This window comes from Ailuropoda melanoleuca, chromosome 10 (genome assembly GCF_002007445.2).
Source record: "Ailuropoda melanoleuca isolate Jingjing chromosome 10, ASM200744v2, whole genome shotgun sequence".
Lineage (NCBI taxonomy): Eukaryota > Metazoa > Chordata > Mammalia > Carnivora > Ursidae > Ailuropoda > Ailuropoda melanoleuca.
Genome location: NC_048227.1, coordinates 36643490 through 36659774, shown reverse-complemented (window position 1 = coordinate 36659774; position 16285 = coordinate 36643490). Strand labels below are relative to the sequence as shown.

The window sequence follows — 16285 nt, the reverse complement described above, 5'->3', positions numbered from 1 at the left end:
AAACTCTAGGGGGTTGAGCCGCAGGGCACACATGAAGGTGGGTGGGCCTCTTAGCAGTCTCCGCATTCTTTGCGTTTGTGTTTTTAATCTTATTCACCCACAGATTCTAAACTCTTACTGTAGGCCAGACGTTGCTGTAGGGCGGGGCTTCTTAGCTGGGGCAGTTCTGGCCCCTGGGGTACATTTGGCCCTGCTGGACACTTCCGGTGTTGCCGCTTGGCAGGAGTGGGAAGGGGAGTGCTATTGGCGACTAGTGGGTGGCGGCCGGGGACACTGCTCGGCCCAGCACAGTGCAGACACGGCTCCCCAGTGAAAATGAACCGGCCCCGGGTGTCCATGGTGCTGAGGCTGGGAAACCCTCCTCTGGGTGGTGAGTGCTGTGGGACACATTCTTGAAGCATATGTCGTGGCTGCCTAAGGACTAGCTTTTCCTTGATTTGGGGCTTTTAGGATGAAGCAGCCCTTTAGCACTGAGGGGGGAAGGCCTCCCAGCTCTATTGGGTGACATAGGAAGACACAGAGTGGCCCCTGCCTTCTGTGTGAAAACTGGAAGGAGATTGTCTACCCACATTGGCTTGTCCGTCATTTGTGCTCTCTTGGGTAGATGCGCCAGCAGTGGGGACAGTGGCCCTCTGGGGGTGTGAGGGGATAGCTCTGTGAGGGAGACGTCATTGTGTATCTTTTTATGCTTTTACATGTTTAATCGTGATCTTTATTCAAAAACAGGTAAGATTTATTTTCTGATTCTAAAAGTGACACCTGTGTATTATAGAGAACTCTCAGAAAACATGGAGGATAAAAGAGCAAGAAAACTGGAAGTCTGCAGCCCGCTTACAGACACCGGATAGTGATCTGGCGTGTCTTTCCAGTTATTTATTTCTGCGTGTCTTCTGTGTGTTCATGTGACTTCTGTTCAGCTGGAGTCGTGGTGAATAACCAGGCTTGAGCCCCATTCCTTGGGCTTGTGGAGCTGGCCTCTCCCCGTGTCCGGGAAGTCGTCTGTAGACACCTAGAACACCTGTGCGCTTCCGGCACGTGGGTTTACTGTAGTTCATTGAGCTCTTTCTTTATCGTTAGCGCTGAGTGCTCTTCACTACGTGGCACAAGCTGGCATGACGGCCATGTGCTGCACATGCCAGGCCCCAGGGGAAAGGGCACCCCTGCCTGCCTCGGGGTGCCGGGGCTGCCTGACGGTCCTCTGCTTGGATTGTAAGAAGTGGAATGACTTGGTCTAACTTATCATTTTAAAAATCCTTGATACATACTGCTTTCCAGAAATGTTACACCGGCTTTCCTCTTTTGTTTGTATTGTATTTTTTTTTTTTAAGATTTTATTTATTTATTCGACAGAGATAGAGACAGCCAGCGAGAGAGGGAACACAAGCAGGGGGAGTGGGAGAGGAAGAAGCAGGCTCATAGCGGAAGAGCCTGATGTGGGGCTCGATCCCACAACGCCGGGATCACGCCCTGAGCCGAAGGCAGACGTCCAACCGCTGTGCCACCCAGGCGCCCCTGTTTGTATTGTATTAAACAACCATCTTAACCAGTAGAGCTGCTGGTGATAATGCGCCAGCCTGAGAAGAGCCCGGGGCCTGGCCATGCCAACAGCCCTGCTTCCTGGAGATGGCAGCCCACCATCACGCCTGCCCAGTCTCCGGCGCTGCCACTTCCAAGGGCCGAGGCTTTTCTGTCGGCGTCTATCTTGTGTGGCTCCCCGTTTTGACTAGATAGTAGAGAAAACCAAGTGTAAGACTAGGTATTGAGTAGAATATAGATTCGGTTTTTAAATGCCCTTCACTCCACTTGTATGTTGTACCTCAGATTTCTGATCTGTTGTATGTTTTAACCTGTGTCCAGTGCCCTTTCTGCCTCCTGGTGCTGCGGCTGGCCTGACACTTCCACCCTCACCCAAAGTCTCTCTCCTGAATGCCAGGCTGTGGCCTTTTCCAGAACCTGGTTGTATCCTGCAACCCACGAGCCCCTGTATGTTTAGGGCTCCAGGCAGGCAGCTGGCGGTGTGGGATGAGTTGCATCTGGATGCTTTTTGTAGTGCTGAGCTGGGAATAGAATGAAAAATTTCCACAGAAAATAATGTATGCAAAATCGATGTCAGCCGTGAGCTCCGAGAGGGCTCCGAGGGGCACTGAGGGGTGAGAGTGCATAGGGCGGGCTGGGAAAAGGGGGTGGCAACGTCACAGGTGAGGAGAGCATCCCCTCCAGGGTCCCTGACAGCTGGTTCTGGAAACAACTTAGGGAAGTTTACAACTGGTTCGTTCGTTCGTTCGTTCATTCATTCTTTTATGATTTTATGTATTTATTTGACAGAGATAGAGATAGCCAGCGAGAGAGGGAACACAAGCAGGGGGAGTGGGAGAGGAAGAAGCAGGCTCATAGCGGAGGAGCCCGATGTGGGGCTCGATCCCATAACGCCGGGATCACACCCTGAGCCGAAGGCAGACGCCCAACCGTTATGCCACCCAGGCGCCCCTACAATTGGTTCTTTTAAAATGTGGAATTAAATGTTTATAAAAGACGGGTAGGGCTTTTCATGACAAGTTCAAGAAGGGAAAGAGTTAAAGCTTGCTTTGTGCGCATCCCGTGGATTGTCTGATTTGTCCGATTTGGCCCCTTGGCTCGCGTCTGTGTCCTGGGGGTAAATGCCGAGTGAGTCGTGAGAGAATCTAAGTTGATTCCTCGCTGTACCAACCTGCGGTGGTGGCTGGGAGCCCCCTTACCAGCACTGCCACCTGGCGCTCGAAGAAGCTGCTGCTTTGTTACCGAGTCTCCTGTAGTCAGGAGTGACCTCTGCAGCCTCTTCAGGTCCACATCGGCCCCGTGAGGAAGTTGGGAGCCCCCGCTGCGGTGGCAGGTCTGTGGGAATGGTTGCACGCCTGGCCCGGTAGGCCTGCTGTGCCTGGGATCCTCCAAGTCCAGGTGCCCGGGGAGGCCCCCTTGGGAAGGACCGCAGGCAGATTCCCACCCTCACATTGACCTGGTTTTAAAGGAGAGAAGTAGATCAGAGGCTGAAATGGGCCGGTACGAACCGATCAGGCAGAAATGAACTGTGCTTGTCACGGAAATTTTACAAATGTCATTCTTCTCTGTTTTTCCCCTCCTTTAAAGTTCAGACCTTTGGGCTCTCGGATGTATAATATACCAGCTTGTGGCAGGACTGCCGCCTTTTCGAGCGGGGTAAGACCACCCACCGCCCCCAAGCCCATCGCAGCAGCTGCAAGAGATGTGGGAGGAGGCAGCCCCCCGGGGCTGGGCCGGGGCTGGGCCAGGGTGCCGGGACTTCTGCAGCCGTGTCTTTGCAGGGAGAGAGGGAGACTGCTGGCCCGGGAGAGGTAAAGCTCTGTGCTGGGGAAGTTCGTGCACTCTGTCAAAGTGATGGCTTCTCTTGTTTTACAGAAATGAATATCTTATATTTCAGAAGATCATTAAGTTGGAATATGACTTTCCTGAAAAATTCTTCCCTAAGGCAAGAGACCTTGTGGAAAAACTTTTGGTAAGTATTCTGAATTTTCTTCTGTAAGATGATCTGACAGCCACATCCTGAGTCCCTCTGAACTTGTGGTCAGAGCAGCTTTCCTGGAGGCCCCTGTGTGTAACAGAAGGGTGTCTTAGGGTTGATAATGAGTGTAGGTAGATTTGTGTCTTCTGTCTGATCTACGTGTCCTTTTGAATTTGTAAATGCCCAATTCTTGACTTGAATAAGATGGGAAATCATTGTATCGTTTTGCATTTGTTCATCAACATACATAGCATTTGGAGTTCCCTGTTGCTGGAGCAGCTGGGTGTATTACAGTGGCAGGTGGCTCTGAAGCCTGCACGGTGACGTCTGTGGGCGTCAGCTCGAGTCCGCTGCGGGGGGGGTCTGAAGACGGCCCAGGCACTAGCATAGAGCTAAGCAGAGTCATCCAGGAAGGGGTTTGTGTTTGTGTTCAGCAGCTGCAGTGTCCCTGCCCTGCTGCGCACGGGTGCTGGCCCTCCCCCTCGTGTTCCCCTGGTCTTGGGGAGCAGGGTCAGTCCTGTGTCGACCTGCCCCTCTGGGGCCTGTCCTGTCAGCGGGCAGCGTGTTGATGCTCGGTGGGTCTAGGGGCGTGAAGCTGAATGTGGGAGGAGACGGGCGTGGGGCCCTTTGAGAGGAAGCGCGGGTGGGAGAACACAGCATTTTGTGTTCCGTCCGTGGCAGCTCGCCGTCTAGACAGATTCTTGGTCTCCTTGTTATTAAAGATGGTATGTTCATTCTTTTCTTTGTTGTGGGATTTTTAATTGTGTATTTTAAGAGAACAGTTGCTGCTGTTCATTAGATTTTGAGTTCGCCTGTGAGAGGGGAAGGCATAGCCCTGGCGGTGACTCCGCTGTCCCCGGCACGCCATGGGATGGGGCACGACAGGCCCTAGTGCCCTCCTTTGTCTGAGATGAGAAGAATTGGAAAGGAGCGCTCAGAAAGCCTGAGAGAGGTACACATAGCCCTGGCGGTGACTCCGCTGTCCCCGGCACGCCATGGGATGGGGCACGACAGGCCCTAGTGCCCTCCTTTGTCTGAGATGAGAAGAATTGGAAAGGAGCGCTCAGAAAGAATGTTTTTGTCAGAATTATTTTTCGATCCAGACGCTGACTCATGTTGACTTGTTTTAGGTTTTAGATGCCACGAAGCGGTTAGGCTGTGAGGAAATGGGAGGCTACGGCCCCCTGCGAGCTCATCCATTCTTCGAGTCCATCACGTGGGAGAACCTGCAGCATCAGACGCCTCCGAAGCTCACTGCCTACCTGCCAGCCATGTCAGAGGACGATGAGGACTGCTACGGGAACGTAAGCCAGCTGGCGTGTGCACGCGTGTGCGTGAGCGTGTGCGTGGTGCACGTGCTGTGTGTACATGCATGTGCGTCTGTAGGTGTGGCGTGGGCATGAGTGTGATGTGCGTACATGTGTGCGTGTGAGCGTGGTGTGCCCACATGCACGTGTGTGTCAGGAACAGCCCAGCAGTGCTGTGTGCCATCGTTCCCCTGTGTGCCATGGGCCCTGGGAGCCCAGCTTGTGGGACGAGTGGCTGGACGGGAGGCCAGTATAGACCAGTTGGTGTTGAGCACTGTGAACCCCTGAGTCTCCCCAGTACTGGGACCAGTGAAGCATCCACTTGCCCCTCTGTCCTGAGCGCAGATTGCCAGGCTTGGGGGGTAAGGGCAGTCTCCTTTTCTTACTTCCTGTAGTTAGTTTTCACCCGGAGGGAGCCTGCCGTTGGGTCGGGGAGACTAGAGCCAGTGGGAGTAGCGCCCTCCACGCTGTCGCTCTGGGCTTCTGTCTTCTGCGTTTGGCTGGTGCCTTGTAACGATGTGTCTAAAGACAATCTGGAATGCTTCTCATCTTTGAGAAGCCCAGGGTGCTTCTGCTTTGAACTTTCGGGAGACGTGGCATTGAGGCTGGACACTGGTCACTGTTGCATTTTAGTGACTGGTACAGGCAGGGTCTTGAGTATACTTTGTTGTTTGAACGCTCCTTATGGAGGGAGTGAAGACACAGAAGTGGGCAGAGGTTCAGCGAGCGGCCGTACACCCCACCCCCCCGCACCACCAGCAACCAACTCCTGGGCAGTCCTGTGCTCCCTCCTCACCCTCTGCCATGACCCCCACATTTAAATACAATCTCCCGTGTTTCTGTTACCATCCACAGTCCGTTCTCTTGGTTTAACTTATGTGGTCTTGGCTTATTCTAGCCAATTCCTGTGTCTAGTGTGTCACGTTAGTTGACTGGGAGGTTTAGATTTTATCAAAGTCATCCAGAGTTTAGTTAAAATAATTGCTCGTATCACCTTTCAGAGACCGAGTTTTTTTTGTCTCCTACGTATTGTTGTAAGCATCAAACATCACCCTTTCGTTGTCCTGAAATACCCTTTGTGCCCAGACTTGAAGGGAGTCGGATGTGGCTAGCCATCTGCTCTCGCTCCTGGCCTGCTTCCCCCACCGCGGTGGTCTCGGCTGTCAGCAGCCTCCACGTGTGTGGACTGCCGGGGACCCCCCCCCAGGACTCCGTCCCCCGCACCTGATGTCCTTCCTGAGCCTCGGCCAGTGGGAGCAGGTGGGCAGGGTGTCCCTGGGAGGCAGCATGCTCGGCCTGCTGGCTCTGCAGCAGCCGCTCATGTCATCATTGACTCGGGCCTCGGTGCCCGGGGGCTCGGCTTTGTGGAGCCGTGTGTGCACATGTGTGCACGCACGGTGGAGTGTCTCGGGCAGGCCTTCTGTCTGCCGACTCGTTGCGTTCACCACGCTGAGAGTCCTGACTTCTCAGTACTCAGGTGGGGCCATCTTAAAACCAGCTCCATTGGTTAATGGCTTATTTTCTGTTAGGTGGCTCATCGTCAGCTCTCAGAGCTGTGTGGTTTGAAAGCCTTGGGAGGTATTTAGGCAGCGCTCGCTGTACCAGACTTTCCATTTGGACAGTGAAATGAGCCTTGACCTGGGAAGGTATCAGATATGGGAAGGGGCGCTCCCATTTTGTGGGTGTTGACAGTCTCACAGGGGCATGTTCTCATCTGTGAGGCCCCGAGAGAGTCTGGGGTCTTTTTCAGCAGGAAGGGGGGTCCCTCTGGGGGCAAGGAACTGGGAACGGTGTTTGCTCAGGGAATGGAGAGAGGAAGAGAGCAGTTACTCGGTTCTCTTGCGTGTTCCTGATGACCTGCCGGAGCTGGTGATGGTGCTGGTGGTTGGATCCCAGAGGGAGCGTGCTAGATGTGGTGCCCTTGGAGAAGGCCTCCGTCCTAGAGCAGCATGGGAGTTTCCTTAGTGCACGCCAGCAGGTACCCCCACGCCAGCCAGTGTCACCCCTTGTCACACTTCTTTCTGGGCTTGCGTTTTGGGCTGCGGGTCATCCAAGGTACTGCTGAGGAGAGAAGAGCAGAGAGCTGAGATACAACATCTGGAGCTTTCTGTGGGGCACAGTGCAGCGCCATTGCCAAGACAGGAATCGCCCAGCCGGTGGTGGTGGTGATGGGAAGCCAACAGCTCTGAGACAAGAGTGGGGCAGTTGCTGTGCTGGAAAAGACATAGAGGACCAGTCCTAATTCAGTGCTAGCTAGCAGGCTGCGGTCTTGGGACAGTTCTGAGCCTCAGTTTCTCTGTTTTAGAAATGGAGACATCCGTCTCACTGGCCTTGCAGCCCCCTGAGACACCTGGTGGCAGGGGGGCTCATGGAAGCTTCTTTAAATTTTGGGATGTTGAGCAGAGGCGGCCTTGGCCCAGGGAGTCCTCACAGAGCAGAAGCAGAGAATGTGCCAGAAGAAGACCTTACTTAGATGAGGGGCCGTAGGAGTGTCCAGGGTCAGTCCCACCTAGGAGCCAATGCGGTGGGACTGAGTCTGCTCCCTGTGCTGTGTGAGCATTAGGGAGAAAGCCACTCCTGGAAGTGAGTAAGGGGGGTGGGAGCACAGTCTGCAGGAGTGGGGGTGGGCTTTGTCTGGGGCCCACCCTCAAAGGTGGCAGCTGGGGCCTTCATGGAGGCACAGGGGCCTTGGAAGGACATGCGGACTCTGGTCTCACCATTGTTAGTGGCTTCTTTTCCCTTGTATTTGGCTTCAGTGGGGTTCAGGCGTGGGGCCTGCAGCTGTGGGACACAGGCCGTCAAGGGCAAGCACTCTTCCTCAGGTCTTTGGTGGGGGCTCTCTGGCCCTGTCACCGGCCCCAGGGGTGTCTGGGTGCACAGGCTTTGCCTGTCTGGCACATCGATAAGTCCATTTTTGGTGTTTTTTTTTTTTTTTAAAGATTTTATTTATTTGACAGAGATAGAGACAGCCAGTGAGAGAGGGATCACAAGCAGGGGGAGTGGGAGAGGAAGAAGCAGGCTCATAGCGGAGGAGCCCGATGTGGGGCTCGATCCCATAACGCCGGGATCACGCCCTGAGCCGAAGGCAGACGCTTAACCGCTGTGCCACCCAGGCGCCCCGATAAGTCCATTTTTGTGTTATCATCAGTTTATAACTTTCTCCAGAAGAGCAGGTAACTTTTTATCAAGTTTAATTAATATTTTCTTTAGTTAAAAGGGATTTTTTTTTAATTGAATGCAGTTAGTCAAATTGGGATATATAGTGACAACCACAGACTTAGAAACGTCAAGCCACAGGGTCAAGGAGGAGGGCTCCTGAGCTCACAGGAGGTTGCCTCTGCACCCAGGGGGCCACCCGTCCCTCCTCTTCCTTCCTCTGGTTGGGGTAGCACAGGGCTTGCAGAGGTCAGCAGGCCCCAAGCCCTGGGTCTCCTCTTCTTGGGGATGAAGATTGGGGGTCAGCCCATGAGGAGGGGGACCAGACTTGGCAGCATCCAGCCCTGTCTTGGTTCCGGGGCCCGCCATCTGGTGCAGGAGGAGTCAGAGCTGCTGTGGGGGCCTCAGGACCTCCAGGGTGTGGGCTCGCTCGCTGGGTCTGGTCTGGGGGCCTGAGGGAAATCGTGCATGGCTCTCACTGTTCCCTCTTCTCTGTGCAGTATGACAACCTCCTGAGCCAGTTCGGCTGCATGCAGGTGTCCTCGTCCTCCTCCTCCCACTCCCTGTCCGCCTCGGATGCAGGCCTGCCGCAGACGACGGGCAGCAACATTGAGCAGTATATCCACGACCTGGACACTAATTCTTTTGAACTGGACTTAGAGTTCTCCGAAGATGAGAAGAGGTTGTTACTGGAGAAGCAGGCCAGTGGAAACCCTTGGTAAGAATCCGTAGACGTAAGCAGCGCTCCGTTTAGAAGAGTGGAGCTGAGCGTGTGGGAGGCAAGCGGCGGGAGACCGAGAGCGCAGGGTGCCCGCCCTTCGTCTCCGCTCCCTGCAGAGGCTCCGCGCCACCTCACACCTCCCTTGCTGCCATTGATGCTCTGGAAATAAGGACCCTCAAAGGGTCCAGCTTGAATTGGGGGCTTGGGGGTGTTGGCTCAGGGATGAGTGGGTTGGAGACCTTCAGGGCTGTAGCCCTTGGGACTCTGTGAGCCAGGTCTTGCTGGCATCTGTGTTCTGACACGAATTTACTACCGACCAGATGACCACCACTCCCAGGTGAGGCATGTGGGGCCTTCTGGAGTTTCTGCTGTTGCAGACCGTCCTTTGCATGTAGGTTCTCCCACTTGCCTAGGTGTTTCTTGTAGGGGAGCCCTGGGTTGGAAGGTGGAGTGAGGGCGAGCATGTGTGAGGATGCTCTGTGTCCACAGTGCCTCCCCAGAAGCACTTGGATGCTCTAAAAATGGGCTGATGTGAATTTATATGTGTATTCTGGTTGAAGCAATCATCACTGGCCGTTTGTATTTATCTTTTGAGGTACTTTGTGTTCTTTGACTATTTTTCTCCTTGTACGTTTTCCATCGTTTTGCAGTTGACTCAGAGAGCCATGGACACGAAGAGTATTTTTGTTGTATGTTTCACAAACATTTTTCTTCAGTTAATTTTTTCAGTTTTTTGTGTGTATTTTTGTATAGAAGTTCTAAATTCTTACAAAGTCAAACGTGTCTGTGTTTTTATTTTCTGTTTTCCGTCTTGGTCATGTGAGAAGAGTGTGTCTACCCTGACACTTTCTTCGTGCGTTTTTATGGTTTCACCTTTCACTTGGTTGGAGGGGGGTTCTGGTGTAGGGGTGAGCAGGGAGGTGTGTTAGCAGAGGAGTGGGGATGGGGAGAAGGCAGGCTGATTGGAGGGCTGGGCTAGGCGAGCCTGAAGGAGTAAGAGGAGGAGGCAGGGTGCAGAGGAGAAGCTGTGGGTGAAGAAGCCAGGATTTCAAACCATTAGAAATTATTGTCTGTAGAAAAAGTACAGTTAGACGTCAGCCAACTGGAGTAACCTACACTTCTCTGGAGTTTACCCTTCCTAAAGCACTGTTGCTTAGGAGTATCCGTGTGTATGGCTGAGAGGAAGGAGCTTTGGTCAGAATGGTGTGAGCACCGCCAGGCCCCGCGCTCCGGGCAGGTGCTTGCGGGGGTCTCTGAGAAGGGCCTGCTGTGATGCAGCCGTGGGGTGACTCCCCAGAAGGCTTATGTGCCTTGGCCAGGGCCTTCCTGCAGCCTGGGTTCTGGGCAGGACCGAGGCCTCTTGCCTTCCCTCCAGGTTCAGGCTCTCGGACTGGTGAGTGCCGAAGCTTGCAGCGTCTCTTGTTTGGCAGGGCGGGATCTGTCAGGACCTGGTTCTTCACAACAGTGGCTCTCGGTGTTCAGCCCCGGGGGGCTTGGTAATGACTGTGTGTAACGTGAAGAGGGCACGTGCTGTCTCCCTTTCGCGCTTTTGTGAGTGTGCGTGCACCTCATCAGAGACTGCGCGCTGGACCGTGATGTCGTTGCTTTGGCGGCTCGCGGACTGTGTGCCTTGTCTGTTTTGAATCTTCTATGGGAGGAGGTTTACGGTCCAAATATGTGCAGCTTTCGAGATTAGTGAGTTTTCAGTATTTCTGCTGGGCTCTGAGTAGCTGTCTTCAGTTACACCTACTGTAATTACTGGAACTAGGTGTCACCTGCTAAATCCTTGCTTTGAAGTCCTTAAGTTTTCCTTAGGACCTCAGGGCACTTTGCTGACTTGTTTTGCAATAAAATTTAAAGATTTCTGGAAAAGTTTCTAAATTTTATCTGAAACTGTTATTGTAGATTTTAGTGATATATTCTAAAACAAAAGGACATTTATAACATTTTTCATATTTAGGTAGGGATCATGGACTCAGAGAGAGAGAGCAGATGTGCTTTCTTAGCCCACAGCAGCCCCACCCACATCCGAGGGTGCTGAGGAGGTGGCCCTGCCTGTCAGAGCGCTGCTCTCCTTGTGTGGAGGGGAGGGGCCGTCTCCAGAGACACTGGGTGGGACTGTAGATGCGGAGCTCCGCGGAGCCAGGGCTCTCTTCCCCTCACGCGTGCTCGTCAGTGCCTTCCGTCCGTGTCTCTGAGCAGAACGGTTTTGCGTACTGTTCGGGGCCGGGGGAGCTGCAGAGCCGGAAGCCACATTCAGAGCTGGACCGATGAAGGAGTGGCTTGCAAGTGTACACGTCAGGAGCTCTTGCAAGCCAATCTTCAGAAGCCACTGTGACATCTTAAAGAGAAGTTACGTCATCCAGGCTGGAAAAGTGCACTCAACAGCTGGAGCTGGGAGGCCACGGAGTGTTGGGCCGTCAACGTGGCAGAGTGCCTGCTGGATGACACTCGGGGCAAGGAGTCCCGGCACTACCACGGGCCCTGGCGCAGTAGCTCTCTGGGTTAGAGGCAGCTGCGGACAGCAGGTGTGAGTCAGCATCCCTCCGGCCGAGTTGTATTTGTTTCTTATGAGTAATCAGTGTCCAGATACTGCTTATATTGCAAGATTTGAACCCGGTGTGGGCTTCAAGTCTGTGAGCCCAGATTCACGTATTTAGGAAGGGAAAAGCAAACTGCAGTCCATGCACATGGGTGAAAACTAGAGGGTCACAGTTAATCACACTGCGGTGTTAAATCTCTGGAAGCCACAAGTCATAGGCCTTTAGGTCTTTCTGGATGTCCCGCAAGGTATCTGCATGTTTCTTAAACTGAGCAACCTCATCATCCTTCAGCTTCTGGTTGATCACACTGGTCAGTCCCCGAGCATTCAGGATACACGGAAGGCCCAGGAAGACTTCCTTCTCAGTGCCATGTATTCCCTTCACCATCATCATCGGACGAATCCTGGCTAGATTTTCATCATGGATTCAGTGAGATCAGCTGTATTTAATCCAGTAGTCCAGGTGGTATGTCGTTTTAGCTTGATGACTTCGTAGGCACTTTCAACCACCATCGTATGCACTCCCAGTTCTCACTGTCATCGTCTCTTCCCATTTCTGGATTCAGTTCCTGGGAGGAAGTGTCTGCTACATTCACTCTACTCCACACAGCCACTCTCGAGTCACCATGTTCTCCCAAAATCCAACCATAGCAGCTGCTGGGATGAGTGCCAGGTTTTTCAGCCGTAAAATAGTGAAATCTTAACAGAATCCAGATTATCCCCACTTCCCATCACACAGTGCTTGTGTAGCCCTCTTAGTTTCCTCGTCCCATATGTGAGACTATCCACTGGGTAGGAAACCACAGTCCCACCACCACCAGGACCATACTTGACTCTCTGAGGGACAGTGAGTTTGAAGACACTGACGTTCTTCTGCAGCACACTGAGCCGGCTCTCTCCTGCCGGGGGCCCCTGCAGTTCCCACCCCAACCCTGGAATCGGCGGTCATGGAGTAATCTTTATCCACCACAGTTTTAGCCGTCGGAAGAAACAGGCTCCCATGTTGCGGACGCATCGTCTCCCCTTTGAGTTTATCTTCCAAAACACCCACAAGGGTGAGTTCATCAGCCAGAGAGTTCCCCAGAGCATGTACGGCACCCACCAGAGTGATCGTACTGTCGGGAGGCTGCCTGTTCTGCAGCTGCAGTCAGTTTTTCCACACGAATCGCAGGAAGAAGAGTCGGCTGCGTGCGCCTCTTCAGGCGCAGGGTCTCCCTCGGGTGCTTCTCTGGAATCGCACTGCTTGTTCTGGAACAGATCGCGTTGCTGACCTGTGCAACCGTGCTGCAGGAGCAGTGGGGGGGTGCATCCGCGGGGGCAGGTCCTGAGCCGTGGCACCAGGTGTGCACCAGACAGCCACGCACGCACAGGGAGGAAGGAAACCAGCCTCACTTAGGACTAGACGTTAAAAATCACTGGTTTTATTGTAGTCTGAATGAAATGGGAAGTGTGCAGGAAGCCTCTCTGCTCCCAACCCCAGTGTGAGTTCTCGCAAGCAGAGCACTGGCGTTGGGAGCGGGGCCGACTGCTCTTCGCGTGGAAGACCATGTTCACTTCAGAGTTTATTATGTGGTTATTCAGACTTGGCTGTTGGCCATTTTTTCTGGAAAAGGAGTGGAATGAGCCTGTCACTTCAAGACAGGCAGGTGCCAGTATTTGTTAGCAGTGATGAAATTGGGATTTTGGGAAACTTCATCCCTCACTGGAAGTTTGACATCTTCCCAGGACTAAGGACTTCTTTTGAGGAGATAGGTCGTGACAGTAGTGAGTTGATTGGCTGATACTGTGGGAGGTAATTTGTCAGCGTTGGGATGATTTCCAGGGCTCAGCAAACCACCACTCTCCAGGTGGGTGCGGGGGGCAGAGCTGTTGAAAGTGCCGGCTACACCGATGAATTCTAGTGTCTGAGTGTGAGAGGGCCATCATGGGACTCCGACTCCAGGTGGCAGTGGACCTTGAAGGCACTCCGCTGGTTGAGTTTGGGTGCAGAGGAGAATGCCCATCGTTATCTGAAAGGGCTTTTAAAGGCACTGCTCCCGGGGCGCCTGGGTGGCACAGCGGTTGGGCGTCTGCCTTCGGCTCAGGGCGTGATCCTGGCGTTGTGGGATCGAGCCCCACATCAGGCTCTTCTGCTATGGGCCTGCTTCTTCCTCTCCCACTCCCCCTGCTTGTGTTCCCTCTCTCGCTGGCTGTCTCTGTCTCTGTCGAGTAAATAAATAAAATCTTTAAAAAAAAAAAAAATAAATAAATAAAGGCACTGCTCCCTGTTCCAGCTACTTGCCCGACTGACGCTGGCCCCTTCCTGTGCTCCATCCTGCACAGCGAGGCACAGCCAAGTAAAGGCTGAGGCAGGTGGGAGCACCTCTCTGTCTTCTCTGAAGCCAGATATTAAGGAGATTTGCAAAATGTACAGCGGGGTCATGCTTCACATGAATTATCTTTGTTTTGGAAAAATGTTACTCTTGAATAAAAATGTGTTATTTATATTAGTATGAGCTGGTTTTATTTTTGGTTTTTAATGAATTAAATAAGTATTTGAAAACATTTCCGTTTTACTTCCTTCTACATAAATATCAATGTGTAAAACCTCAGTAAAGGAAATCTCTTGGGATCTTCCATCAAGTTGAGGGTATAAAGGGGTCCCAAGAGCTGGCGTTCTAGAGCAGACTGGCCACAGCCACATGTTCCTCCATCAGCTGTGTCAGAGCCCAGTGTGGAGAGCCTTCCTGAGGTGGTCAGAGGAGCCGCATCGGGGCTCCCGTGGGAGTGACTATGCCCTGCAGTGACTCAGGCTTGCTTGTGGCCTCAGGCTTGCATCCTCCAAAATGATCTTCTTGGGGTCTGGGGGTTGCTGAGGGGATAGGGTGAGGAGGAGAGAACCCTGGCTTTGGAATCAGGAAGGAGTATCTTGACACCGTCCCCCCTCTTGAAATGACCGTGGGCAAGCCCGCGTGGACATGTGCACAGAGCCGATGGTGAGTGTCGCCTGTGTGTGAAGCAGGGCTGTGGGGACCTGCCTGCTCCCCACGCTCTTGAGAGCCTCTGACTCGTGTCTGGTTTTGGCTCTGAGTCTGCAGACAGCGTCTGCCACTTGCCAGCGAGGGAAGGGCGCCTAGTGCGGGGGGTGGGGAGTGCATTTTCAGGGGAGTGGACGTTGACTTTTTGAAGTAAAGAATTCAAAACGATTCCTTTAATAAGTACTTAAACTTTTCAAGGTAGCTCACTAGCAGCCTGTTGTAAACTAATTGGTGAATGTGCTGCACGACTGGATTGTGGCGTTTGTGCTAATAGTGGAGCTTCTGAGCCTCTCTGTGTTCTGCCTGGGGTTCATTGCACCCCAGCTACTGGATCCAGTCAGGAGCCGCCCTGGCTTTTACCACCGAGAGGAGCAGGCGAGGCGGGGACTGTGCTTGCCTGCGTGTGACAGGGACCGGGAGCGAGCTGGTACATGCAGTCGGGCTGGGGTCTGTCAGTGGGGTCCTCACTGAAGGGACGTGGAAGGGGCTTGCCTGCTTCCCTGCGGTGCCAGAATGTTCTGTTGCTGAGCCATTGCTGTGGTTTCGGTTTCACTGGCATAAATAATACTGTTTTGGATGTTGGTGCTTCTGACCTTCATTTTTCTTTACTTCCTGAGGGTAGATTGCTGGGAGTGGGATTATGTCTCAGTATGTCTTTTCCGAATTGCTTTTAAGCCAGTTTTAAGTTCAGGACCACAGGCGCCTGTGCTGGGCAGGCGCTCACACGCGCACCCGGGGGCAGCTAGCTCAATTTTGTTTACTTAGAGCCGTTGAGAATTTTGGGGTCACTCCCTCTTTGAGGAATTTCTAGTTTGTATCCTTTGTTCATTTTTTTGTTGAAGCTTGAAGCCTTTCCTGTTGTTCTGCACGTGCTCTGCAGAGCGGCGTTCACCCTGTGGGCCGTGTTTGCTGAAGACTCCAGCCTGCCTCCTGCCCCCTGGCTCGTGGTTGTGGTTCTGTAGTTGGAGGGGTTCTTGTCGTCCTGTGGTCCTGACCGCGTCCTAGCAACACTTCGGGGCTGCCGGTGAACTGGAATCAGTGTAAACTGTCCGAGAAAAATCTTCGCTCATTTCTCAAGCTCAGGGAAAACCAGAATCTCTTGTTTGATTTACTATTTTATTTCAGTCTCTCGTGTCAGACCACATGAGTCTGCAAAGACACCGGGAGGCCACTTCTTTCCATACCTGTCTGTCAGGCTTCCCTGGTGCTGTGGCGCCATCAGCCCAGGGGCCCGGCTGCCTGCCCCCCCCAAACCCCCCGCACTAGTACAGTTTAATTCAAGTCCTCCCCTTATGATTAGTTTGTGGTTCTTTACTACACATCCAGTTCTTACATATTAGGGTCTGTTGGTTAGAAGAGGCTTTCTGTTTGATCTGTTTCTGTGCTGCTTTTCAAAAATCTCCTGAATTTTTTTCCTCTTTGTTTCAAGTCTTGGTTTTGTTTGTTGGTTTGGTTTTTAAGTACATCTGAGAGTGAGGTATTGTACTTTTCCTCATACAGCACTTTTTTCGTTAAAAATCTTTTTAGTTTTCAAAATCCACATGTAGGCGGGGTCCTTGGGGATGGGCCGTCCGTGAGCTCTGGAGCCGGCTGGGGTCCGCTCGGGTCAAGCATGCAGGCCTTGGGGCCAGGTGCGCTGGGTGGGAGAGCACAGTTCTGCCCGCTCGGGCAGTCTTGCGCGCACTGGGTCCCGTGTGGGTGCGCTCAGATACTAAAGCGGTAAAAGTGTCACCATTTGAGGTGACAGTTGTCTTAATGCCTTTCCAAATATAAAATATTGTGTTCTACAGTAGGTCCTCAGATCAGGAATTTCAGTAAAGTCAAAACAAACCGGTAACTATTCACTTTAACCAAAACCAAGAACCTGTGGACATTAAAACAATCTCTTTTATACTCCTAGGAGTCAGAGTGAAGTATACTTGCTAAAACTGCACATTAAGTCAGAGTTTGAGTTTCTAGTATTCTGTTCCAAACTCTTGGCCGTATTTGAGTAGGAGTGCTCTGTTAACTGTGGTAGAAACACCAGAG

At 52.7% G+C, this 16285-nt stretch overlaps 1 protein-coding gene and 1 pseudogene across 2 annotated transcripts in view; one reads left to right on the top strand and one right to left on the bottom strand.

Annotated features, from left to right (window-relative positions):
* Positions 1-16285, top strand: part of PDPK1 (3-phosphoinositide dependent protein kinase 1) — a 93042-nt gene that overhangs the window by 69116 nt on the left and 7641 nt on the right. For both annotated transcript variants that reach the window (XM_019807276.2, XM_019807277.2), the window contains exons 8-11: positions 3124-3192; positions 3412-3508; positions 4645-4818; positions 8478-8695. In XM_019807276.2, the coding sequence (XP_019662835.1) occupies positions 3124-3192; positions 3412-3508; positions 4645-4818; positions 8478-8695 (558 nt within the window). The remainder of the gene's footprint in view (positions 1-3123; positions 3193-3411; positions 3509-4644; positions 4819-8477; positions 8696-16285) is intronic.
* On the bottom strand, positions 11431-12838 carry LOC105240811 (annotated as a pseudogene).